The sequence below is a fragment of the Prionailurus viverrinus genome, chromosome E1 (genome assembly GCF_022837055.1).
Source record: "Prionailurus viverrinus isolate Anna chromosome E1, UM_Priviv_1.0, whole genome shotgun sequence".
NCBI classification, from domain to species: Eukaryota; Metazoa; Chordata; class Mammalia; order Carnivora; family Felidae; genus Prionailurus; species Prionailurus viverrinus.
Genome location: NC_062574.1, coordinates 4,773,787 through 4,800,759, shown reverse-complemented (window position 1 = coordinate 4,800,759; position 26,973 = coordinate 4,773,787). Strand labels below are relative to the sequence as shown.

The 26,973-nt window shown below is 42.7% G+C and overlaps 1 protein-coding gene across 1 annotated transcript; it reads left to right on the top strand.

The window, feature by feature from the left end:
- Window positions 1–421: 421 nt before the first annotated feature.
- On the top strand, window positions 422–24,420 carry LOC125151293 (myosin-1). Its single transcript, XM_047832024.1, has 39 exons — window positions 422–522; window positions 2,070–2,313; window positions 2,408–2,551; window positions 2,670–2,826; window positions 3,897–3,924; window positions 4,659–4,773; window positions 4,857–4,949; window positions 5,084–5,147; window positions 5,779–5,877; window positions 5,969–6,072; window positions 6,230–6,368; window positions 6,549–6,667; window positions 6,758–6,907; window positions 7,024–7,194; window positions 7,959–8,268; window positions 8,366–8,436; window positions 9,583–9,670; window positions 9,794–9,911; window positions 10,242–10,365; window positions 10,455–10,591; window positions 10,690–10,945; window positions 13,008–13,250; window positions 13,344–13,520; window positions 14,349–14,494; window positions 14,571–14,661; window positions 14,747–15,136; window positions 15,710–15,836; window positions 17,415–17,533; window positions 17,688–17,884; window positions 19,155–19,338; window positions 19,623–19,788; window positions 19,878–20,002; window positions 20,407–20,715; window positions 20,803–21,006; window positions 21,325–21,450; window positions 21,538–21,708; window positions 21,970–22,074; window positions 22,197–22,292; window positions 24,197–24,420. Exons 2-39 carry the CDS (start codon window positions 2,110–2,112, stop codon window positions 24,347–24,349), a joined length of 5,820 nt encoding a protein of 1,939 aa, XP_047687980.1. The 5' UTR covers window positions 422–522; window positions 2,070–2,109; the 3' UTR covers window positions 24,350–24,420.
- The last annotated feature ends 2,553 nt before the right edge of the window (window positions 24,421–26,973 follow it).

Genomic DNA, 26,973 nt, shown 5'->3' with positions numbered 1-26,973 from the left:
CGACCTCTCAAATTATTTATAGGAGATTGATTCATATACTTAACCCAATGTGAGAGGAAATACTTCTAATTATATCCAAACATCTTTAATATGAGGGGAATTATGCTTGGAGACCTTCATTGCCAAAAACATGTTTTGCCAAATATGTTTTAAGAAAGAGGAGGAGGCTACGTGTTTTCCATATTTGACCCTATAAAAGTACCCTTGGAATGAGTTGGCTCGTCTTTCCTCATAAAGCTTCAAGGTAAGTGTGTGTGAGGACAGGGCTCTGTCTGGAGACGGTAAGGGATACTTGGCCGCCCTCATACATGCCACACATCCCGGTTTCCCTGCCCCTGGCAGCCCTTCCAGTAAGGCACCTACTTACTCCGTGGCAATTTTAATTAGATGTTTCAGTGTCCCCAGTCATTTCCTGATTCTCGCCTAACAATTATGCTATTATTGGGAACTGTTAGAATTTAATCAGAAGAAATTTGCTCTTTCTCTTACAGTTCTGACCCACTTCAAGGTTGCATCTCTAAGGTAAGATACTGATTTTTTTTTCTTATTCCTCACAGGAGGCAAGAAATCTTCTGAAGGTGGTTGGAGAGTGCTTGGGGGGTTATAAATTGAAAGCATTTTCATTTCATGGCTGATCATGCTTCCCTTGAAAAAACTCTGAAGGGGACTTTAGAAACTGGTTCTCATTAATTTATAACCTCTGCAATATATGAAAATGCTTTCTTAGAGTCTTGAGAAGTTTTATACACAATTTTTTTCTATTACCAGCACTGCAGTCTGTCTTTTAAATAACTGAGTTACAACATGTAATACAACATTTTGGTGTTATTATTCATTTATAGAGAAAATGTAAATTTCCTATATTACAGCTTTGCCTCAACATCATATAATATAAAAAAACCATGAGAGGCTATCTGAATGAACTGAATCCTTGCCTTGGAAAAGTGGCTTAAACGTGCATGTTGTTTCACAGTCCATAAAATGGAAATTAAAAAAGAAAGATATGTAAATGACTGAGCATTTTCAGCAAGACAAAGCATTTTGTGTTACCCAAATCCCTGCAGCTTGAATGGAAAAGCATGGGAAACCTTACACAAGTGCTTTGAGTCTTTCTGGAAAAATATCTTTATGATTATAAAATAAATTACCTATGATCACTATCATTATCTATCACTACTATCTATCACTACCTACTATCACTATCATTAAGCACAGGATTAATGAATGTTAGTTAAAGTGGCAAGAGACAGATCTTGGAAAGGAAATTTTGTGAAATTTTTCTGAGATTCTCAATAATAAAGTAAGAAAACAGATAATAATATTTTAGAATTAGTCTTTCAGAAATACTAAAGACAGGTGAAGAAGCCAAATTTGTCAAAATTACAGTATGGGAACAAGAAAACATTGATGTAAAATAAATTTTTTTAACAAAACAACGCAAAGCAAAGCCACCCCCCCCCCCCCACACTCACATTTCTGCTTTCCTTGATTTAGGTAGTCTTTGTGAGTCTATAATGAATCCAAATCTGTAATGAAAAGGTTTTCACTATGTACAAAATAGTTCCTAGAATTTTAGCAACAGAAATCCACTGTGCTGCAAATTCACAAAGCCAGCTTTGAGCCCTTGCATGTATCCCGCATGTGTTCTAAGAGGCGTGAAGGATGCTGTAGAAGGAAAAGTACTCCCTGCCTGCAAGGTGCTTATAATCCAGTTGGAAGAGTGCTCTCAGCAAAAGAGCTGGAGGAAACCCTGCCAGAGCCTAGCTCTGTGCCCTGTATAAGCCAGTCACAGGCAACTTAACAGAAATGAATGTGTATACAGATGAAACAGAAAGCAGCTACCATGTCATACAGCAGGTGAGCCAGAGCCAGAAACCACAGTCTTTCCAAATGCTTGACTAAGTTAAGTACCTATCAGTGCTGGCACAAAACACAAACACCCATATTTCGTCTCTAGCCAAACATGGTCACACTCTACGCAATGCTAAGTGAATACAGAATGTTTTCTTTTTCTAAACATGAAATATGTAATATCTGAATGTCTATAATACTTTTCCTTCCTTTCCCAGGCAGGGTCTTCGACTGGGCTGCCGCCAATAACCTGCAGCCATGAGTTCCGACGCCGAAATGGCCGTTTTTGGGGAGGCAGCTCCGTACCTCCGAAAGTCTGAAAAGGAGCGCATTGAGGCCCAGAATAAGCCTTTTGATGCCAAGACATCAGTCTTTGTGGTGGACCCTAAAGAGTCCTTCGTGAAAGCAACAGTGCAAAGCAGGGAAGGGGGGAAGGTGACGGCCAAGACTGAAGGAGGGGCGGTGAGTAAAATGTCTGAGATGATGAGACGGTGCGGCACCTGGGGCAAGGTGAGCTGACACTTTTTGACCTGGCCTCTCTTATTTGACTTGCCAGACTGTAACCGTGAAAGATGATCAAGTCTACCCCATGAACCCTCCCAAATACGACAAGATCGAGGACATGGCCATGATGACACACCTGCACGAGCCCGCCGTGCTGTACAACCTCAAAGAGCGTTACGCAGCCTGGATGATCTACGTGAGTTCATTCTCATGGCCTTTCTGCTTGTGCAGGCAGTTAATATTTTTGAAAAACAGCAGATTATTAAGGTCCCCATGAAATGATTATATTCCTTCTTTCCCCCTTTTTGGTACAGACCTACTCAGGCCTGTTCTGTGTCACCGTCAACCCCTATAAGTGGTTGCCAGTGTACAATGCAGAGGTGGTGACGGCCTACCGAGGCAAGAAGCGCCAGGAGGCCCCGCCCCACATCTTCTCCATCTCCGACAACGCCTATCAGTTCATGCTGACGGGTGAGTGGCTCAAGTGTTTCTCATACAAATTACTTTACCCCCAAGAGTCACAACGTGTTAAAGCTAAAAAGATCTTTGGAAATAATCTAATCCACCCCTCTGGTTGTACAGAAGAGGCAATTAAAACACAGAGTTACATGCCGTCAAAGCTGGAACTAAAACCTAGCTCTCCAGACTCCCACTCCGTGATTTTACCAGGCCACACTACCGCTCCACCTTGATTCAGCTGCATTTGCTTGCAGTCTCCTTCTTGGGAATACATAATTTATTGTATAGATGTAAATAATAAGAGTTAAGATTCAGTAACAACTGAATCACACTGTCTGAACAGAAATGAAAAATACACGTTCGTTCAGTCCTTTTGTGCTTAAGTTTCTTGCTGACCACAAACCTGATGCTTTTAGGAGTATTGTTGTCTCTCAAGTCATCAGAGACCATCTCAGAGAAGATGTCCTCTCTTTGAATGAAGATGGTGTTTGGGGGCTACACACACATGAACAGATGCTGTGTCCCCCACTTTAAAAGGATTTTGTGCTCCTCATCTGATCTTTCTTCGACCCAATGCCATACTTTGGGGGAGGCTGATGAGAATCTGGGGTGCAGTCTGTGGCCATAAGGCAAAAAATTTTTTTTTTCTTTGTGAGGCCAATTAGTTCATTTAGAAACAACACCTCAACCTTGGCTTGATGAACTATTTAAACGTACCGAACTATAGTCCAAACCCTTAGTAGATTACCCACTTTTCAGAAAGTTTCATGCACTGACCAGCAGACAGCATGCTACCGGAATCCACAGCTGACAACTAGACAGTGTCTGGCTTTGGAAAGTATCGCTCTTTGTCTTAAACCAGGACATGCTTATTGTCACAGCTTAAGGAATTCAAGATATAACAGCATTCTATGTTTCTCCTCAACTTAAGAGGTTTAAGAATAATGTCATACATAGCTTTACAATAATGTATTTAAAAACTCCATTTAAAGTGAGACACTCAACACCACAGGTCCGTCCCCATAGAAAGTTTTGTTTGTGTAACTTGTATATATGCTGATTGCCTGCTGTTTTTCTTCTAGATCGGGAGAATCAGTCTATCTTAATCACGTATGTATTACTATCCTGGGACTCACTGGCAGTTTATTTGCACTGGGAAAAAGACACCAAAAAAGAAAAAAAAAAATAGTTAATGCTCCCATACTGAGGCAATGGCTGATCAGCCTGGAAATAGATACTGTTTATAGCTTGTTGGAGGGCTTAGACTACCTCAGAATATAAAATGACAATGCCCCAAATTTTGTCATTTGCTAGTCCAGTCTTAAAGGCTGCACAGAACTTTCCTGAGAGTATAAAATGATGGTATAAAATCCTGTCTCTGTGCATGGAAGGGAATAACATACCACCTCCTGAACAGTTGAGCCGTTTGGGAATGTTACCAGTAGCTCATTTTTAAGGCCTCCTTGAGAGATGTCCAGTCCTTCAAAGACTTAACCTAAGTCATGTCTTTAATCTAAGGAGACTGAAGAACACATAATTGTTTAATAGAGTTTTTTTTACTAACGGTTTCACTTCCCACATAGTTGTGGGTGGTTGCCATTTGGCCCCCTCAACCCCAGGCCACCTAGAAGAGAGCCTGGCACATTTTAAGCCCTCAAGAAGTATGTGTTAGGTGATTAATGGATGGATTTCTCTACTTCTTATCAGTGGAGAGCAACAGAAATAATATGAACTGACAAAGACATAAAAAGATCGATGCATAAGGTAGTAAATGCTGTTAGTGGAAGCACTTTCGTTCGTCACAGAGGTTAATTCCTCACATATGTTTGGTCTCTGGTTGGCAGCGGAGAATCCGGGGCGGGGAAGACCGTGAACACCAAGCGTGTCATCCAGTACTTTGCAACAATTGCAGTCACTGGAGAGAAGAAGAAGGAGGAAGTTACTTCAGGCAAAATACAGGTGGGTCTGGGGTCAGACTCAAGATGTCAGGGCTCTCAGGAAGTCTGGAGCCCCGGAGGTGAGGACCGTGCTTGCCTTTGCAGGGGACTCTGGAAGATCAAATCATCAGCGCCAACCCCCTACTGGAGGCCTTTGGCAACGCCAAGACCGTGAGGAACGACAACTCCTCTCGCTTTGTGAGTCTCTCGGTCACAGAAGGCTCTTCTCAGCCCTTAAGTGCCCAAGAAAGCATGCCTGAATTATCACTGCAGTCTCCTCTTTCTCGTGCGCTTCAAGTCTGGTATATAACATCATCATTTTTACTTGCAAGGGCAAATTCATCAGGATCCACTTCGGTACCACGGGAAAACTGGCTTCTGCTGATATTGAAACATGTGAGTAACAGGACCTCCTCAACAGAATCCAAGAATGACAACTGATGGTTTGGAGGAACATTTTGCAGCTCCTGCTGAGCCTGGAGCCTGTGAAACACCAGTCTGCTGCCAAACATGCCCATGGTTAATGCCAGTCTTACCCATAGCCCACAGTGTGCTTTATCCTCAGTCATGAGCTAATGATTCCGTAAGAACTGCCGGGAGCCGTTGGGCTTGTCTGAAATAATCCAGCCTCAGAATGAATTTCAACTTTTTCTAGGAAAACACTAACATGAGGGTAAATGAGTTGCCTACTGAGCCTTGATAAACGTTGCTCTTAATGGTCTATTTTAAAGTGAGAAGAGACCCTGGGGAGACAGGAGTTCTTGAGAATCAATTATACTCCAAATGTCAAGGATCTTCTGCATGAGAAATGTCTATATCCTGGGCCAGGCAGGCTTTAGTTTCTTTCCAGAGGTGCTAAGAATAACTGCAATGGTGTTTGCAGAGGCACAATATATGGTACCTCGGGGGGACATTCCGTGGAAATCTCAAGGGGCCAGTGAGAAGTAGCTAATGACCCCAAGTTCCAAAATCACTCCAGGAACTTTGTAATTTTTCTGTCCTGACCAATGTCTACTTTCCACTGCAGATCTTCTAGAGAAGTCTAGAGTTACTTTCCAGCTGAAGGCAGAAAGAAGCTACCACATTTTTTATCAGATCATGTCTAACAAGAAGCCAGACCTAATTGGTAAGAAAGAGCTTAAGTTTATACGCTAGACGTTAATCATTTATTAACAACTTCTAATGTAAAATGTATACCCTGACTTCTGTGTACCCAGAAATGCTCCTGATCACCACCAACCCTTATGACTATGCCTTCGTCAGTCAAGGGGAGATCACAGTCCCCAGCATTGATGACCAAGAGGAGCTGATGGCCACAGATGTAAGTTACATAAGCAGGGTTGTTTTTGTTTTTTTTAATCCATTATGTATGGGAATGAAAATAACACCCTTCTCTGGGTGTGGTTAAAGATAAGGTATAAATTCTCCTCAATAAGTTAGTGTCTTCTGTCCTTTTGTCTTCTCATTTTTCCTGGTAGAGTGCCATCGAAATCCTGGGCTTCACCTCTGATGAAAGAGTCTCCATCTACAAACTCACGGGGGCGGTGATGCATTATGGGAACATGAAGTTCAAGCAGAAGCAGCGTGAGGAGCAGGCCGAGCCAGATGGCACCGAAGGTAACAGAGACGAAAAGCCCACTCCATATTCATGTTTCCTTTACAGCTGAGCTTCTGATGGATGTATGCAAATTTACCCCCATACAGACTTTCTATAAAATGATTCACTCATCACTCTGCTCCTATGAATTGTGGGGCCCACAGTAGGTCACACAGGATGCCTGAATTGTGTCTTTACAGTTGCTGACAAGGCGGCCTATCTCCAGAGTCTGAACTCTGCTGACCTGCTCAAAGCCCTCTGCTACCCCAGGGTCAAGGTCGGCAACGAGTTCGTCACCAAAGGCCAGACTGTGCAGCAGGTAAGTGAACGGCCTCAATGAATCACACACATCCCCAGCCTTCTCAACACGTCTTTAGTAACGCCAACAATCATTACTCTGTCCACGAAGGTATACAACGCAGTGGGCGCCCTGGCCAAGGCCGTCTACGAGAAGATGTTCCTGTGGATGGTCACCCGCATCAACCAGCAGCTGGACACCAAGCAGCCCAGACAGTACTTCATCGGGGTCCTGGACATCGCCGGCTTTGAGATCTTTGATGTGAGTTGTTGGAATAAGCGGCCCTGTTAAGGCCCCTCCGCTTCGTGTCTGCTCTGCCGAATGCCCCCTGGGTTTCCCAAACTCACTTGAGCTCTTTGGTGTTTGCAACGCCCTAGTTCAACAGCCTGGAGCAGCTGTGCATCAACTTCACCAACGAGAAGCTGCAACAGTTCTTCAACCACCACATGTTCGTGCTGGAGCAGGAGGAGTACAAGAAGGAGGGCATCGAGTGGGAGTTCATCGACTTCGGGATGGACCTGGCTGCCTGCATCGAGCTCATCGAGAAGGTTCGTATGACTTTTCAGGTCACAGAGTATACTGCTGAATAGTATTTAAGTGAGAATCTTAAAATATTGCTACTGGTAAACAAAATCAGGAAAACTCCTTCTTTTGCTAACTCCAAGGTAGATATCCTGGTAAAAGGAGAGTGAATATTTTCTTTAACGTGCGGAACTCTACATTTCCCAATGGTTTGCAATGCTGGCCTCATATTTAAAGCCATCTTTCCTTATAAAAGAGCACTAGATAGAGTATTTTGTACTTATTATCACTTCGTCATCCTTAGATTCATTATTACTGGTAACTGAAATGCCAATTTCTAGTACTTAAAAGCAGAGGCTCTCAAAGTTCGGTTTAAGACTCACCACAAGTACTTAATAAAATTGCACATTACCCTTGGAAAAACTTTTTGGTCAGTGTGGATGGGGGCCTTGGAACCTGAATTTTCATCAAGTGATTCTGATGCAACCAGTTTTTGAGTCACACTGGGAGAAATACGGCTGTAAAGCCTTGGGGCGAGACACAAACTCCACAAGAGCATGCCCTTCAATCATCTCCCTCACTATCACATCCCAGAGCCCAGCACAGCATCTGGATCTCTAGAGGCACTTGATACATATTTGCTAACTTAACGACTTCTGGCCCAGGAATAAGTCTTCATTAGTTGTAAGAAATTAAAAGATGAATTTACTCAAATAGGATCATGATGTTACATATTATTTCTAAAAGCAGACGAAATTCAAACGGCATCTGTTTCTTTTTCTACTCTCAGCCTATGGGAATCTTCTCCATCCTAGAGGAGGAGTGCATGTTCCCCAAGGCTACAGACACCTCCTTCAAGAACAAGCTGTATGAGCAGCATCTTGGAAAGTCCGCCAACTTCCAGAAGCCCAAGCCTGCCAAAGGCAAGGCCGAGGCCCACTTCTCACTGGTGCACTATGCCGGCACCGTGGACTACAACATTGCCGGCTGGCTGGACAAGAACAAGGACCCCCTGAATGAGACCGTGGTTGGGCTGTACCAGAAGTCCGCAATGAAGACTCTGGCTTTCCTCTTCACTGGGGGAGCAGCTGCTGAAGCAGGTAACTTGCAACAGAAGTCATCTTTCATTTAATGTATAAAACATACACCGAGAAAGCCTGTCTTATGATTTGCTTGTGCTCTCTCTACCCCCCTTAGAGGCTGGTGGTGGGAAGAAAGGCGGCAAGAAGAAGGGTTCTTCTTTCCAGACTGTGTCTGCTCTCTTCAGGGTACAAACATCCTTTGCTCTCTCTTATTTGACTTAAGAACTTCAATTTTATTGTATCTGTGGGGCAAGGGGAGTAATCTTGCAAGGATTCCAGAACTGAATGTGACTCAAAGATCTAGGTCAGTTGGTGGTGGTAGAATGGAGTCTCAGAGGGTCTGGGGTAGTTTAGAAGAGACACTTTAGTGTATAGGAGACAAGGTGTCAGGAGGGATGACAGTGAATTGCAGAAGTCAGTATCAGATAACAAAATTAAATCTGAATGCCAGGAAATAAAGTCATTTGACATTTAAAAGGTCCTATTGGGATAGGACTAAGCAAAACGAGATTTTTTGGAGTATGTGGGAGCCTCCAAATGATGCACGTGCCTAGGTATATATTGGCACAGAACTGAATAGAGTGGATTTTGAAAGCCAAAGACAGAAGAACAGTGTTGGGAATTGGAGGCTGGTTCTAAACGAAGGGTATAAAACAGATGTGATAAAAAATAGCTCTTGAAGGAAAATTTGCTTTTCTTTGGACAATCCCATCTGTAACAATGAAAGCTTTAGTTATCTGGGAAAACAAACAAACAAACAAACAAACAAACAGGATTTCCACAAATTGGAACCCTTCTCACAGTTGGTAACATGGCTGTTGGTTTTCTGCCAATTCCCAGAGTGAAGCACTAAAAGGCCACTTTCTGTGGAATGAGCAGGAGGACACAGCTCTGTAATTAGGAAAAGGAATAGGAATGTGATAGAGAAGCAGACACAATTGAAAGTAGGGTAAATAAAGAAATGGCAGATTTGGAATAAGACACTGAATTACTTGTAACGTCAGATCACATATCCAGGTGAAACAGTATGGGTGGGGTATTTCCCTACATTTAGAAGATCATATTAAATCTACAACACATGCTAGGAGATTCAAAAGCAATGAACAACCACCTCAACAACTTGTAGACAAATATGTTTATAAGGCACAAAAACAGGAAAGGGAAGGACTTTTTGGGAATGTGGAAATTCTAGAAAGAACTCTTTGCAAATTCAAATTAGGATACCATTCGTTAGAATTGAAGCAATGTCACAGTTGTCACAGTGATTATGTCTGTAAATATGAATGCATGAAAAGAGCACACTTTCAAACCAAATATTCATTAATTCCACAGGAGAATCTGAATAAGCTGATGACTAATCTGAGGAGCACTCACCCCCACTTTGTACGCTGCATCATCCCCAATGAAACCAAAACTCCCGGTAAGACTCTTCTGACATCCAAGTAAGACTCCAGTGTGACTTCACTATTCTATAGACATACAGACAACATGTTTGTTTGCTTGTTTGTTTATTTGTTTGTTTGTTTGTTTGTTTGTTTGTAAGGGGCCATGGAGCATGAACTTGTCCTGCACCAGCTGAGGTGTAACGGAGTGCTGGAAGGCATCCGCATCTGCAGGAAGGGATTCCCCAGCAGAATCCTTTATGCAGACTTCAAACAGAGGTCAGACTTTCTCACTTCAAATTATCTCAAGAGGTTCTTTTATTTATTTCAACTTTTTTGATTGAAATAAAAATCCTTTATACGTTCTATTATAATTGAGGAGAAGAGAAACACACTTAACAGACTCTGTATTGATCATTTGGTATGCTGATATGCCAAAAGTTTGACACCCTTTGAATATGCAGAGAATAAAGACGTAGATATGATTTCTTGTTTATGTTTGTTAGACTACCCAAAAGTTACGTCATTTCTAAAATAAGGCAAATAAGGCAAGAAAAGATTTCTTATTGGTGACAATAGCTGTATCATTTATTTGTTTGGCCTAAACAGATACAAGGTATTAAATGCAAGTGCAATCCCTGAAGGGCAGTTCATTGACAGCAAGAAGGCTTCTGAGAAGCTCCTTGGGTCCATCGACGTTGACCACACCCAGTATAAATTTGGTCACACCAAGGTAATGGTCTCTAAAGCCCACCCGATGCTATCCATGTCCCTTTGAAGTTTATGTACAGTTTCTGATCTGCAAATCCTCCCCCCACACAGGTCTTTTTCAAAGCTGGTCTTCTGGGGCTTCTAGAGGAGATGCGAGACGAGAAGCTGGCACAGCTGATTACCCGAACCCAGGCCAGGTGCAGAGGCTTCTTGGCCAGAGTGGAGTACCAGAGGATGGTGGAGAGAAGGTATTAACAGAGATATTTTACTGAGCCCCAGCAGCCAAGGCCTTTTCACTCTGCTTCCTGTGAGAACCTGACGTGGAACATTTCTGCTTCTGTCACAGAGAGTCCATCTTCTGCATCCAGTACAACGTCCGTGCCTTCATGAACGTCAAGCACTGGCCCTGGATGAAGCTGTATTTCAAGATCAAGCCCCTCCTCAAGAGCGCCGAGACTGAGAAGGAGATGGCCAACATGAAGGAAGAATTTGAGAAGACCAAGGAAAGTCTTGAAAAGGCTGAAGCCAAAAGAAAAGAGCTGGAGGAGAAAATGGTTGCTCTGATGCAAGAGAAAAACGACCTGCAACTCCAGGTCCAAGCTGTGAGTATCAGAACCCATTTGTTTAGCACCCAATCTGATGCGAAATTTCAGCTCAGTAATTGCTAGAGAAAGGTCTAGATTCCACCTAAGGGACTATCAATCTTTCCTAACTCACAACTCCATAGAAGATCCACACAATCCCATACACAACATTACTACAAAGCATTGCAGTAGGATTCTTTGCTGTTTAAAAGGAAAAAGAAAAGCATTTTCCCTTTCCCCCTAGTGTTTTTCCTAGTAGACTGTGGTCAAAAAATGAGGTGATCTTTGCTCCCCAAGATTCTCCCTACTGAGAAGAGCAAATTAGACCAGTGAAAAGAACAATATTCACAGTGAAGAGGGAGGACACATCATGATGAAAATACATCCACTTGAAACCAGTATTCTGGCAACTTCCCTGACAGTTCTATCTTTAGAAACTCTCCAGTACCTGAAAGAGTAGGATCATGACCAGGATAATGGGAACACTTTCTATAGACAGTGTCAGTTTTTATCCAAAGCATGAGAGACAGGGTTGCCATTCTTGCTTGATGTCCCAATAAACACCCAGAAGACCTGGAAGAAATGTTTGATCAAACACCACTGCTTAACCCACTTTGTGACGCAAATGACCAGAGACTTTCAGTTTGCTACCGAGATCCACTACCTGAGTACTGAGAGTTGTCCTACAGTCCTCTGAGCTCAGAAGAACATCTACTTTGGTCCAGTTGGACGTACAGGTTTAGGGCCTTTCACTAGAAGATGTAAAGAAAGATGAACTGTCTGTACCTACCTGGGTTGGCACTGTGACTTTGGACAGTTTTTCCAAAATGACAAGAGGCTCATCACACCTTCGAGAACCAGGTGCTAACTGCAAGGTATACCTCAGTTTCCAATCATACTCCTCTCCTCTGAGAATAGTATGACCTCTTTCCAACATCATTCTGTCAAGTCTCCACATTTAATAAATACGGAATAATGTTCCAAGCACCAGGGATACAACTTGAAGTAAGAGGCATGGCCCCTGCTCCCACAGAGTTTCTATTCTAACTTATGAGAAACCCACCTGGTACTTCTTTAAGCACCACCTCTGAACATTTTTAGTGCCTCTTATTTCTTCCATGTGTTTCCTTTGATTCCCAGCTACTCTGTCACTGTAAGACATCTTCCCTTTAAGTCACTTTCCTGATATTACCCCTCCCTCTAGCAACCTGCTGGATACCTGACCATTTTGTTTGTTTTTTACACACCAAACTTTTCTGGAAATAAATACTAAAGAAAGAAAAGAGACTTATCTGAAATTATATACCAACACACTAAATATAGGTCATCATTAGGGGAACAAGAAGTTTTCCTGGACCCTCTTAAAGTCCCTGGCTGGGTCTGAAAATTAAAGCAACCAACATCAACTAACAGGAGAAAAGCATGCACATTTATTGAATTTTTACATGTACATGGGAGCCTTTGCAAGAGACTGAAGACCCAAAGAAGTAAGCAGAGCAGGAAGCTTATATATCTTTTAGATAGCCAATAAATTTGTAAAGATTTGACAGGACAAAGGGGTTTGAGTTAAGAGTAATAAATGGTGAAAAAGTAACTAAAAAGATAAGGGTTAGTTTAACAAGGTTTGTTTATACAGCCTTCTTGGCCCCCAATTCTCATCTCTGGTGATAAGAATGTCTTCTTTCCTACTAGTACAGGAAGGGTACTTTGACCTGTTTTACGGCGAGGGAAGGAGGTCAGAGTGGGTTTCCTGCATCTTCCATTTTCTCAAACTCCTTCAGTTTATGGTACACAATATGCCATGGTGCCATATTTTGGCATAGTATGTCCTGAACTGCATCATTAGCAAATAAAACTGTATCATAATTTCATCAGGAACCATGACTTAAATTCCTTAAATTAAAAAAAAATCTGCAATGTCATAATAAGTGCCCAATAAATATTTCCTAGATGATGGGAAGTTTACAAAAAGTAACCTAAGGCTTTAAAACACAATTCACTTATATGGTTTTGAAATATTAATAAAATCTGAAAATGTCCAAAGAACTACAATCTAAAAATGCCTATTATCCCTTCTCAGGAAGCAGACAGCTTGGCTGATGCAGAGGAAAGGTGCGATCAGCTGATCAAAACGAAAATCCAGCTGGAGGCCAAGATCAAGGAGGTGACTGAGAGAGCCGAGGATGAGGAGGAGATCAACGCCGAGCTGACGGCCAAGAAGAGGAAACTGGAGGATGAGTGTTCAGAGCTCAAGAAAGACATCGACGACCTTGAGCTGACCCTGGCCAAGGTTGAAAAGGAGAAGCATGCCACAGAGAACAAGGTATGAATCACATTCTGTTCTACCATATCGAGGTTCCGTCAGCCTAGTAAACCTGCTTTAAAGCAGATACCATTTCTTCTTTAATTTTTCAAGGTGAAAAACCTCACGGAAGAGATGGCAGGCCTGGACGAAACCATCGCTAAGCTGACCAAGGAGAAGAAGGCCCTCCAGGAGGCCCACCAGCAGACCCTGGATGACCTACAGGCAGAAGAGGACAAGGTCAACACGCTGACCAAAGCTAAAATCAAGCTTGAACAACAAGTGGATGATGTAAGCCTAAAATCATGTAAAAAAATTTTTTTTTAATTTTATAACAAACTAAGTAAACATGAGTTTGTATTCTTATGATGTAATGAGGACTTTTCAAAAGCTTCCAATGGATACGTGTATAGGACATTATCTTTGCTACAAGGTCTAAGATGGACACCCAAGAAGTCAAAAAAAATCAATAAACAAAGTTGTTGGTAACAGACAATATACATAAAAAGACTCAGGGAAAAGGAAAGCTTGTGTTTACCAAAGAAATCTGTACAAACAAAATGGGTTTGGCCTGGGCTTGAAAAGCAAGAGGCCATGCAAAGAAATTGAGAGATGCTCCAAATGGGGAGCATAGCAATAGCAAAGAAGTAGTAAACATCCGTAAGATTCTCTCTCACAGGAAGAAAGGTTTCCAAATAAAGAATGTGGAAGATGAATTCGGCTTTAAATGTAGTCTGATACCAAATAGAGAACCCGCTATAAATGTGTGCATCGGGGAGGAAGTGACAAAAGTCATGGTTAGAAACACAGCTGTGGGGGTCTGTGGGTGTGGTGAAGCACAGTCACAGTGGATTCCGGTGGGGAGATAGGGAAGGCATGCTGTCTCCCTGGCAGTTTACTGTAATGATATGGTAATGAGGTACACTTCACCTTTCAAATGATGATTCCTGGGACTAAGTGAATAGTTATGAGAATGGAATAGGTGGGACAAATTTGCCTAATTCATGGAAAAATCAAAATAAGCTGCTGATTAGATAGGAGTTAAATGTCTACAAGTCAAACCTGGGATAAAATATGGTAACATTTCAGGAACTATATTCATGCATTATTAACTTATAGCTTGAAGGATCCCTGGAACAAGAAAAGAAAATCCGCATGGACCTAGAAAGAGCCAAGAGGAAACTGGAGGGAGACCTAAAATTGGCCCAAGAATCCACAATGGATGTTGAAAATGACAAGCAGCAACTCGATGAGAAACTCAAAAAGTAAGCAATGAGAACACGTCTATGGGGAAAGTGCTACTACTGTTTCTGTGACTGACATAAAGTGCCCCTTTGACAGGAAAGAGTTTGAAATGAGCAATCTGCAAAGCAAGATTGAAGACGAGCAGGCCCTTGCCATGCAGCTGCAGAAGAAGATCAAGGAGTTACAGGTGAGTCACAACCTCCACCTCGTCCGCGTATCACAGGAATCAAAACTGCCACGAATTGCCATTAATGTTGGTGTGTCACCCTCAGGCCCGCATCGAGGAGCTGGAGGAGGAAATTGAGGCAGAGCGGGCCTCCCGGGCCAAAGCAGAGAAGCAGCGCTCAGACCTCTCCCGCGAACTGGAGGAGATCAGCGAGCGGCTGGAAGAAGCCGGCGGGGCCACTTCCGCCCAGATCGAGATGAACAAGAAGCGGGAGGCTGAGTTCCAGAAGATGCGCAGGGACCTGGAGGAGGCCACCCTGCAGCACGAAGCCACGGCGGCCACCCTGAGGAAGAAGCACGCGGACAGCGTGGCCGAGCTGGGGGAGCAGATAGACAACCTACAGAGGGTCAAGCAGAAGTTGGAGAAGGAGAAGAGCGAGTTGAAGATGGAGATCGACGACCTGGCCAGTAACATGGAGACTGTCTCCAAGGCCAAGGTACAACCATGGTTTAAGTCTTAAAGAGATTTCTGTGAGACAGGTGTGAGTGAGCCGGTCAAGAGTCCTTAGTAACTGGCAGCACAAGCAGGTGACTGGCGGGAGCGAGGGACACCCAGGGTGTGATGGCAAAGCGTCCACTCTTTGCTGTGAGAACAGCCACACCCAAAGAACATGTAGGGCGGGAAGTTCAGCTCTTCCAAATGAGAGCAACTCAACTATGCATTTGGGGTTTTTAAAAACACCTCACCTTGATTAGGCTTTTGTTTTTCCCCTTAAGCACAAATACATAAACTTGCTGCTCAAAAAAATCAAGTATCATTATTCTCATCTCAGAGATAAGCCACCTGATTTAAGACTTAAATTCCCAAAGCCATTTGCTGGTAGCACGTTTAGACTCTGTCATTCGTTACTCTTTCCACCGCAACCCAAGGCCTCTGTAGTTTTTGTTTGCTTGTAAAGATATTTAATTCTCCAAATAAGGAAGTACCACCGTATGGAATGTGTGGATTATTGAAATTTTCTGTGGTCCAAATACTTGCTTGAGATGCCTTCTACCACTTTTTGATGCAGGGGAACCTGGAAAAGATGTGCCGCACTCTAGAAGACCAGGTGAGTGAACTTAAGACCAAGGAAGAGGAGCAGCAGCGGCTGATCAATGACCTGACGGCTCAGAGAGCGCGTCTGCAGACAGAATCAGGTGGGCCATTGACCAGTGTTGACCTTGAATGACAAATTTAGCTTGGATGCTTAATTTGCTGAAGACCTCTGCAATGACTTAATTGAGATCACATACTATCTGCCTGGGGGCCACCCACCACCACTCGTATGAACACATTACTGACCACTGGCACGGACTGCTTTCTTTTTTGTTGTAATTGTTGATTTCACTAAAGAGATCCAGGCTCTTTTGCTTGTTCACATTTTAAAGCAGATTTGACTTTAATCAAGTTATCAGATTTAAAGTGTATCTTCACAATATTTATTTTCACCTTTCAAAATGCTTGCCCAAGTTATTTATTACTCTATTACCCTCAACGGCCTGTGTAATGTAATCCACATTTAAAAATGACAGACTATGGCAATGATGAGGTGGCTGTCCAAGAACGCTTACTCCACTCTTTTTCCTGAAGTCTGGCCAACTGCTGCTAGCTAGCACCATCATGCAGAGAAATAGTACTACAACCCACCCCCCCACCCCCGGAGCCTTCAAGGGATGTTTGTAGTTTTGACTTCCCAAATTGGAGAGTCTGTGCATTAACCCCTTCCCCTAATTAACTTTTTACCAAATTTTTACCAACTTTTTTACCAAAGTTCTACCTCCTCAAGCAAGAGGTTAACGAGATGGTAATTATTTTATGGGTTGTCTGGACTATTAAAGTGATAGGCAGATCAAAGTGTTGGAGAACCACTTTTTCATATCCATTCAAATATTGTTCTTTCTAGAACAAAGTTCAAAGTGAGGCTTGTGTTATTGTCATGCAGGTAGTTAGTACACTTCATGCAGGAAGAAGAAAACCTGTATTCTCAAAGAATCTTAAGAATCTTTTCTAAGTTCCTTCTAGAATTTAGTGGTATGGAAAAAAGAGAAAGTTGTCATTCTTATTAAAGAGATAAAGCTTCCAGGTAACCAGTTCAAAAATGGAGCTGAAAGTCTTTCCTCCCTTTTTAATACAGCACAGCATGTTTTCTGAATTATGGTGCCTGAAGAGTTGGATTGGATTTAAATGCCATTTAGTCTAGGAACTGCTCAGGCCCCCTAAACCAATGAATTCTGGGGTGGAAGGGTATTTGATCATTTCTTAACATAAAAATGCTTCCAGGATTTTCTTCTGAACATCACTTCTACTGATGGAGGGAATCGGTCAAAGTCTCCTATTTTCCATACAAAAAATTCTTTGTTTCAATCAACTTTCAGTGTAAGGTACACTAGTACAACACTACTGCCTTAGACAGGAAGCACTGGGATGTTTTGTTGGTTTGATTTACATTTCTTGTTGCATGTTTCTTGACCAATTTCTACTGTGATCAAATAATCTTAAATACCTTGCAAAATGTTTTGTGTTGCCTGTAAGTATGTAATCTGCCTCAAAGCTTTCCATACTTCTCATTCTCATATAGATTTTCTCATCAGAACTGAAGTGGAGGTTGGTGGTTTGCTGTAATCGATACTCTCCAAAGTGTTTCAAACTCAGCTCCCTTTCCCTGCTCCAGCTTTTAATTCAGAGCTCTGATTTCCAAAAGTAAGGCTGAGTTTTATCCATCTTGGTCTTAATAGGTGAATTCTCACGCCAGCTAGATGAAAAGGACTCGTTAGTTTCTCAGCTCTCAAGGGGCAAACAAGCATTCACACAACAGATTGAGGAACTAAAAAGGCAGCTTGAAGAGGAGATAAAGGTAAGCCCTGCTTGTTGTTGTCACTATCCTTATTTTTGAGGTTATTTGTGGTTTTCTTACTTCCATAGATTTTCTTCTGGTGACCTCTAGGAGCCTAGAGACTAAATATCACTTTAAAGATATAAAATTAAGTCACTGATCTCTACATTCTTAGGCCAAGAGTGCACTGGCCCACGCCCTGCAATCAGCCCGCCATGACTGTGACCTGCTGCGCGAACAGTACGAGGAGGAGCAGGAGGGCAAGGCCGAGCTGCAGAGGGCAATGTCCAAGGCCAACAGCGAGGTGGCCCAGTGGAGGACCAAATACGAGACGGACGCCATCCAGCGCACAGAGGAGCTGGAGGAGGCCAAGTATGTTCTAGACTTAGTTAAAATGGAAATGTCCCTGTTAACCAAGTGCATCTGCTATAAGCACTATATGGGAAAATGTCCATTGCTCCAAAAAGAAAATTTAAAAACAATGGAAAAAACACGCATGAACGTAAGCCAAAGCAAGACAAACAATCTGGCAGTGCGGGAAAAGAATTAAGCTAGAGGGCAAAAAGAGAAAGCAGGTGGTAAGGCAAGAGGAAGCTGAACGACTATTTTCAAAAGGGGGTATTTTGGGCATCATTCTATCTATAAAGGTGTAGACAGAGTAAGAGTTAACTGTATTGCCCTGTGCCTCTCCTTCTTCTCAGCCACTAATGGAAAAATTGTTCGAAGATGTTAGGTATGTAAGGGAAAAATAACCAAGATTCAAAGCATAGCTCGTCCTTCTGAGATGTAAAAACATGGCTATTTGTAGGGGAACAAAGACATATACTATTAAAGACTAAAAAGAAAACATAAATTTTGCAATAAGAAAGGAAACACATGGTTTCAAAAAGGACCAAATATTCAATGCAATCAACAGTTCGAGATGCAACTGTGAAGAGGGAGAATCTTGACAAGAAGAAACCTACTCATTCAGAAGGTTTCAGGAGGGAGCTAGTCGTTTATCCTGTGACTAGTGTACAACTATGTGGTTGGAATCATGTTTGGGTGGATGCCTTAGAAGAGATTTTCAGTGGAGCTCACAAAGCAAAACTGACATTGATTTGGAAAAGTTTATTTTTATTAAAGGATTAATGGAATGCCAGGAAAAATAAGGGAGGGAAACAATTAGCCAAAATCAAACATATTTGGTAATGAATTTCAATTCATTTGAATTCAATTCATCCAACATTTGAGTACTTAACATGTGTGACAGTCTTGCAAAGATTAGCAAGATACACACTCTACCTTCTGGAGATGAAAATTCAGTGGAGACAAGACATACATAACAGTAATTCAAGACAGATATTAATATTCTACAGAGAAGGAATAAACCAGTGACCTTAATGGGTAAAATGTTGGCTTGGGCTGATCACAGATGGCCTTAAAACCAGACTATGAAGTGTGGTGATGTTGAAATTTGGACTGTTGTCAGCATTTAGTCTGTAGGAGTGGGAATGAGTCAACACAGAACTAGGCCTACAAAACAAGCTTGAAGAGCAGACCGTTAGGAGTCTGGTTGTGGAAAGCACTCTTTTGTACCTACCTGGAAACTTCCAATTCTGCTGATGGCCTTCACTTCTATTGTCCTTATTTCACCTTTCAGGAAGAAGCTGGCCCAGCGTCTACAGGATGCTGAGGAGCACGTAGAAGCGGTGAACGCCAAATGTGCCTCCCTGGAGAAAACGAAGCAGCGGCTCCAGAATGAAGTGGAGGACCTGATGATCGATGTGGAGAGAACAAACGCAGCCTGCGCGGCCCTGGACAAGAAGCAGAGGAACTTCGACAAGGTACCTCGTGCTGCAGCCTCTGCCTTGGCATTCAACACAGGACCAAAGCCTGCTCCCTTCAGTGGCCTTATTCCAACTATCTGAGAGAGCTGTTCTCGGGAGCTGCTGCTCCATGGCAGGTGGCAGTGGGGGAGGACAAGTCCTGTGGTTTCTACTTTTTTCATTCATAACTACCTGTCAGTCCCAGGTCATCCCAACTCTGCCTGGCAGCTGCCAGAATAGATGGTTCTCATATCCCATCAAACTCTCTCCATTAAATTTCTTGACTGCCCTTTGCCCCGCAGATCCTGGCAGAATGGAAACAGAAGTATGAAGAAACTCATGCTGAACTTGAAGCTTCCCAAAAGGAGTCCCGCTCCCTTAGCACAGAGCTGTTCAAGATTAAGAATGCTTATGAGGAATCCTTAGACCAACTTGAAACCCTGAAGCGGGAAAATAAGAATTTGCAACGTGAGTACATTTTAATCTCCTTTAACAAAAGATTTGAAAAAATGTTTTCCTTCACTGAAAAAATTTTTTATATTTCTGTTCACCAACAGAGGAGATTTCTGACCTTACTGAGCAGATTGCAGAAGGAGGGAAACGTATCCATGAACTAGAAAAAGTAAAGAAGCAAATTGAACATGAAAAGTCTGAACTTCAGGCTGCTCTAGAGGAGGCAGAGGTAGATATTTTATCATACATTCTAAAAACAATTACAAGGGGAATTAGAGTCTATTGCATGTAAAATTGATGAAATTCTTGAATCAAGAGAAAAGAAAAGTAATTCTCACTCTGTGTACTACATATGAGGATGGAGACTTGACCATGCATGCAACTAACACACAGGTGTTAGTCAGAACTGTGTTAGACACCAAAGGAACAAAAACAAGTAAGTTAAGGTCCCTGCCCTCAAGGGAATGATCGAGCTGGGGAGACAGAAATATATAAAACCAACAACACATTGTAGAAATTTCTGTAACGAGGGAACAAAGATGTCTTATGGTAGCAAAAAAGTAAGAACTAATTCCTATTTCTAGAATACCATAAACTTCCATTCCCTAACGTCACCCCTTGCTGTCATTAAAGGCATCTCTTGAACACGAAGAGGGAAAGATCCTGCGCATCCAGCTGGAGTTGAACCAAGTCAAGTCTGAAATCGACAGGAAAATCGCTGAAAAGGATGAGGAAATTGACCAGCTGAAGAGAAACCACATCAGGGTCGTGGAGTCGATGCAGAGCACCCTGGATGCTGAGATCAGGAGCAGGAATGACGCCATCAGGCTCAAGAAGAAGATGGAGGGAGACCTCAATGAAATGGAAATCCAGCTGAACCACGCCAACCGCATGGCTGCAGAGGCCCTAAGGAACTACAGGAACACCCAGGGCATCCTCAAAGTAAGTGGGTTCGAAAGAGGGCCCCAAGGGGCTTGGGGAGACTGCAGCCCTGAGAACGAGGTGTCTCAACGATCGTTCATTCCACAGGACACCCAGCTGCACCTGGACGATGCGCTCCGGGGCCAGGAGGACCTGAAGGAGCAGCTGGCCATGGTGGAGCGCAGGGCCAACCTGCTGCAGGCTGAGATCGAGGAGCTGCGGGCGACCCTGGAGCAGACGGAGAGGAGCAGGAAAATCGCAGAACAGGAGCTCCTGGACGCCAGTGAGCGCGTCCAGCTCCTCCACACCCAAGTAAGTATAACAGAAGAGTGAAAAATACAAAGGAATGAAAATGAAATTCTTGCTCATATCGTAGCTTTATCTAAGAATGTACTCACAGTGTTTTATGGAGGATAACGTTTAAAACATTTAATATTTGTGGGTTAGTAATATTTATCTGTACTGTGACATCCAAAGTTGATTGTCGTTCAAAAATATATTGTCATCTCAGATAACTCATTGAACAAGGAGGGATACTAATTACTTAACTAGCCTGTGAGTTCATTGGAAATCTGGCATCCCAACTTTGCTCTCATATACTAGATCTTTCTAAATTTGCTATTTTAACAGAACACCAGCCTGATCAACACCAAGAAGAAGCTGGAGACAGACATCTCCCAGATCCAGGGAGAGATGGAAGACATTGTCCAGGAAGCCCGCAACGCAGAAGAGAAGGCCAAGAAGGCCATCACTGATGTGAGCAGAGGGCAACACGGTGGTGCTCAAACTTGAATCCTGATGCGCCAGCCCAGCTCTCAACCGGGTTTGTTTCACTGCTAACAGGCGGCCATGATGGCCGAGGAGCTGAAGAAGGAGCAGGACACCAGCGCCCACCTAGAGCGGATGAAGAAGAACCTGGAGCAGACGGTGAAGGACCTTCAGCACCGTCTGGACGAGGCTGAGCAGCTGGCCCTGAAGGGCGGGAAGAAGCAGATCCAGAAACTGGAGGCCAGGGTGGGTCTTCTGATGGCACATTTCCTCATTCCAATCCAGGGCCTTTTGAGGACCTAGTGCTGCTGGATGAGTGGGGCATACAGAGATGGAATGAGACACATTCCTTGCTGCCAAAGAGCTTTTAAGGGGACAATTAGACAAGGGCATGAAACCTAGATATAAAACAGAGTGAAAGAAGCATCACAGGTCATTTGAAGAAGCAGAAATCCGTTGAGTGAATGGATCGCAGTAAATGTCTTTAAAATGCCCACGTTTTTACAGGTACGCGAACTTGAAGGAGAAGTTGAAAGTGAACAGAAGCGCAATGTTGAAACTGTCAAGAGTCTACGCAAACATGAGAGAAGAGTAAAGGAACTCACTTACCAGGTAAGGAAAATGGCTTGTCTAGGTTTTCACCCTAGTTTGCAAGGGATCAAAAAGCAAATGTACAACAAAATGTCATGGTGTTTGTACTCTCAAGAGACTCACTCTTAAAAATATTATTTCAGACTGAGGAAGACCGCAAGAATGTGCTCAGGCTCCAAGATCTCGTGGACAAACTGCAAGCGAAGGTGAAAGCTTATAAGAGACAAGCTGAGGAAGCGGTGAGTTCCGAACCCCTTGGAGTGACTGAGCAGCCTCTGGTCTCAGATATGGCAGAACCAACTTCATTTAAGGGATGAAAGAAAAGGAGGGTATGGTGAGGAAGGATCAAAGGAAAATGGCCAATGACATTCTAAAGAATGAGAAGAAACCAACCACTCAAGGAGCCAGGGAAAATGGTTCCAGGGAAGGGCAAGAGCAACAAAATGCTTTTGAGTGGAAAAGAGTCTGGTTCAAGGAACAGAAAGAACCACGGAGAGAGCAGTAGAGAAGAGGCAGTAGAGTGAGGTAGGAAGCAGATCACAGGGTCTTCTAGGCCCTGGTAGGAAGTCTGGATTGTATTCCAAGTACAGTGGGACCCTGGGAAGCCACAGGAGGGTTCTGAACTGCTCTGTCATGCCTGGGCTTATACTCTTTAAAGTATATTTTGGCTACTTTGTGGAGAATGGACTGTCGGGTAACACAGGCAGTACAAGGAGACATTTTATGAGGCTTTCCAGGAGGTCCCATGGCTTGTGTTAGAATGGTGGTGGAGCAGACAGAGTGGAGAGACTCAAGACACATTCTGGAGGGAGAAACTACTGGATATGCTAAAAGGTCGCCCTTGGGAGGCGAGAGAGAAAGAAATCAAAGGCAATTCATCCAGTCTGTGATTTGAATAACCAGGTGGATGGCACAGCAAGGACTAAAATGCGGAACTAAGAGAGGAACAGATTCACAGGGCAAGAAAGAAACAGGAATTCTGTTTTGGAAACACTGAAATACCACTGTATACATAAGTCAAGGTGACAAGTAAGCAGTTAAATATTAAGCCTGGAGCTCAGAAGGTCTTGCTTATGTTCAAACCACTGAGCTCAGAAGATCTTGGTTATGTTCAAATCAACAGATTCTTGGCACTCCACCTTATCTCACTTCTCCAGCCTATGATTTATCTTAAATTAATAAATAATGCTGATTTCCTAAGTATTTAAGTATGGGTATATACATATATACCCATACTTAAATATATATATATATATATATATATATATATATATATATATATATATATATTTATACCTACTTATCACAAATTAGTTCCTCTGTCCATGAATGTTTTTCATTTTTCTGCTGACCTCTAAGGTCTGGGGCAGGGAGTGGGCGTGGTGGGGGGTGGTGGCGACAGAGAGACTTAACATGTCTCTCTGGCTCTTACTTTCCTCATCTATAAGAGGAAGATCTGAGGTTTTTTTCAAGCTCTGTTATTTAGTGATTCTAAGTTTTATTAACTTCAAAATTTGAATGCCACATTATGGACAGCTGTCAATGAGCCTTTTAAAAAAGGACAATTACTAAAGACTAAACCCGAACTGGCCTTCCCAAACTCACTGATTATCTGTTCAAACATAATCAGAGACTACTCAAAACTATTTTAAGAAACAAGTTTTCTTTAATTTTTAAACTGCATTAAGTTGTAATAATTTATATTCAATGGGCAATAATTTATACTCCAGGCTATTAGCTCAGTATAACACAGGTGGTATACCTGCATTTTTAGAAGGTTTGGTTTCATTCACCAGACTCAGGGGGACAAAAAGTTTGGAAAACTGACATATTTAGTAATGGCTCTAAGATGTTTACATGTTAAAAAGGAGAACTTTTAGAAATCCTGGTGGCAAATGTCACCTGTCCCTCCTTGTTATCCATGAGTTCAAGAAGCATGCAAGGAAAATTAAAAATAAAAAATAAAATAAAAAAATAAAAAAAAATTCAAGAGCATTTCTCTAGGTTTTTTTTTTTTTTTTAAAAAAAAAGGTTTAGTAGAGTGAAGTCTTTTCAAGTAAAAAGAAATTTGAGACCCACTGACCTAAGAAACTAGAAATCCTGACCTTTTTCCCCTCCTAAATGCATTTCCATTCATTCTCAGGAGGAACAATCCAATGTCAACCTCTCCAAATTCCGCAAGCTCCAGCACGAGCTGGAGGAGGCCGAGGAACGGGCTGACATTGCCGAGTCCCAGGTCAACAAGCTGCGGGTAAAGAGCCGGGAGGTCCACACGAAAATCATAAGTGAAGAGTAATTCAACCAAATGCTGAAAAGTGACCAAAGAAATGCACAAAATGTGAACATCTTTGTCACTCTGTTTTCTACTCCGGATTTTTGCAGATAAAAAATTTATCCGCAAATAACTTGTGAGTCTCTCTTTCCACCCGCCCCCCACCGCCCCCCTGTCAATTAATCTTTTTCTGCATCAAGAAGAGAAGGAAAGAGATTTTGCTTATATCTTATGGAGAAGGATTTAGTCACCAAGAATAAAATAGGATAGGAACAGCCAGGCCAATCCGTGTTGGTAAATGCCCTAAACCCCCCTTGTCCCTGGGGAGGGGGGAGCAGGTGAAACTAGAGGTGGGCATTAGGTGTACACAACATGGAACATCTGATAAGTCTCACTTGGTAAAACATCAGCTAGCTATCAGAGAGGCTGATTTCTATTAATGAAGTAACTTATTTTCTTCATAATATGGTAGGAAATTCTTGATCCCAAGATTGAGTAGAAATAAATTAAAACACTAATTAGCTACATAAAATAAGTGAAAATATAAAACGTTTGGATTAGACCCTCAACAATATTAATAATGCAAACTCTCCACTATAACTACATGAACTATTAATTTGGGATTAGGGATTCCTTGAGAGAGAAATATTCTGTAGATTTTCTAGTCCTATTTAAAAATGAGAGATTTTTTTCTTTTTTGCCACTGCGATATGTTTAGTTATTTGTTTTCCTGAGCTCTTCCCTCGTTGTGAAACAAGAGTTAAGAATGAATATATTTGCAGTATTTGTGCTCATTCTGGAAAGTTCGGTATCTCTTACAAGGCGTTCTCCCAGTACTTCTGACAGCAGTGGAAGGCCAATCAATCTTTTTTTCAGTCAGTTCCCCCTTCTCATTATTTTCTCTCTGGCTTGCGACGCTGTGCCTTTCTACCATGCTGCAGCAATTGTCCTCATCATGATTAGAATTGGTATCACTACCAGGGAGCTACATGTGCTGGAGGTGGCATGGGCCTCCTCACCTCATTTTTAATAGACAAGGAGCAAGTAAAACAGCAAGTATCTTGTCGACCAGGAATGTAACAAAAGAACATACAAGAACCATACACCTCTTTAAAAAAATTTCTTTTTAATGTTTATTATTTTTGAGAGAGAGAGACAGAGAGCAATCAGGGAAGGGGCAGAGAGTGAGGGAGACACAGAATCCGAAGCAGGCTCCAGGCTCTGAGCTGTCAGCACAGAGCCCGACACGGGGCTCGAACTCACAGACCGCGAGATCATGACCTGAGCCGACGTCGGACGCTCAACCGACTGAGCCACCCAGGCGCCCCAAGAACCATACACCTATTTAAAAAGAACAATACCAGATTACCTTTTTTTTTTTTTTTTTAACTATCTAGTCAGTTAAATTATCCGGCTGCACTCCTCTGGACCTCAGCTCCTGGGGGAAATCCCTCTGGGTTGATATGCACCTTCACTTTTTTTTTCTACTGAGCCTTAGAGACAAGTGTTCATCCTAATGCTGCATCCTGAGCTGTACTATAAATTAAAATCTACCTTTCCCTGATAGCAATGCTCCCCTGGAAGCTCTCCTAAGAGGTGACCTTGACTCTCTCAGGCTCTGAGAACTTAAGTTCTTAAGGAGCCCTGGGCTACAAGCAATATCCTGCCTCCATCCCCAATGCTGCTCATCCTCTTGTAGAGAGTTCTTCCTTCTTTGAGATTCCTGCTGTTCCGCTTATCCCCCACACCTGCTGCGGTCCTTGACTGACTTCCTTCAGTACGATTTTGGCCCTTCTTCTCTGATCACCCAATTTTTCCCACATTCCTGGGAGATTTCCTCATCCATATGGGTGATGTCTCTAGTCCAGTGACTCCCATCCTCCACTGCCTTCTCGTCCCCTGCACCTCGTCCACAGTCCCACTCTGGAAAAGGCCCCAACATCACACTCACCAAATCAAGCACCACCTTTCTGATCTTCCAGCTTGCATGTTGCCCTATCCCTAATCTAACGTTCTTATTTAACCACACTGTACCTCCAATAATCTCTGACCTTTTATTTCTTCCATATTCATTAGCCCCTTTTGCTCTCCCAAGCAAGCAAAAATTCATTATCTTTTGTCCACTCTCTTCACAAAACCCCAAACTTGCTTGCCATCTCCTATCCCCTGCCACACTCAAGTGGAAAGAAACTAAACCTGAATGAATGCAACAGTTCACTGCTCCACATTTCCAAGGAGATGGTACCAGTATAAATTCCCAATCAGGGACCCTGCTGGGCCTTCGGTGCTGGAGTTATGCAGTCAACTTGCTCAGTCCCTCTAGTTCTATTTCAGATCTCTGCTCTCCTCAAATCTCCATTCTCGGCCTTTGGCCCCAGAAGATGACCTCACATCCTGCTTAAAAGAAAAACTAGGTGCTCTCAGATGCCAATGGCCTCCCATTTCTGCTGCCAAGCCATATTCATCCTTTGAATGTGGAGGTCGCTCCTCCAATTTAAATTCAGAGCCACCTCATCTGCCTATTCTAAATCTCATCCCCTCCCCCCTTCTCAGAATATACAGTGGACACTCCTTTTCTTCCACCTTCTTCTCAATGTCTTCCACTCTACTGCATCCTATCTTAAAACTGTCACTTGACCCAATTCTTC

Excerpts from the sequence above, each read along its gene's own strand:
- LOC125151293 (XM_047832024.1), top strand. The coding sequence starts at position 2,110 with ATGAGTTCCGACGCCGAAATGGCCGTTTTTGGGGAGGCAGCTCCGTAC. Across the intron at positions 20,716-20,802 it reads ACACCCAGGGCATCCTCAAA|GACACCCAGCTGCACCTGGA; the intron begins GTAAGTGGGTTC and ends TTCATTCCACAG. Across the intron at positions 21,451-21,537 it reads CCAAGAAGGCCATCACTGAT|GCGGCCATGATGGCCGAGGA; the intron begins GTGAGCAGAGGG and ends CACTGCTAACAG.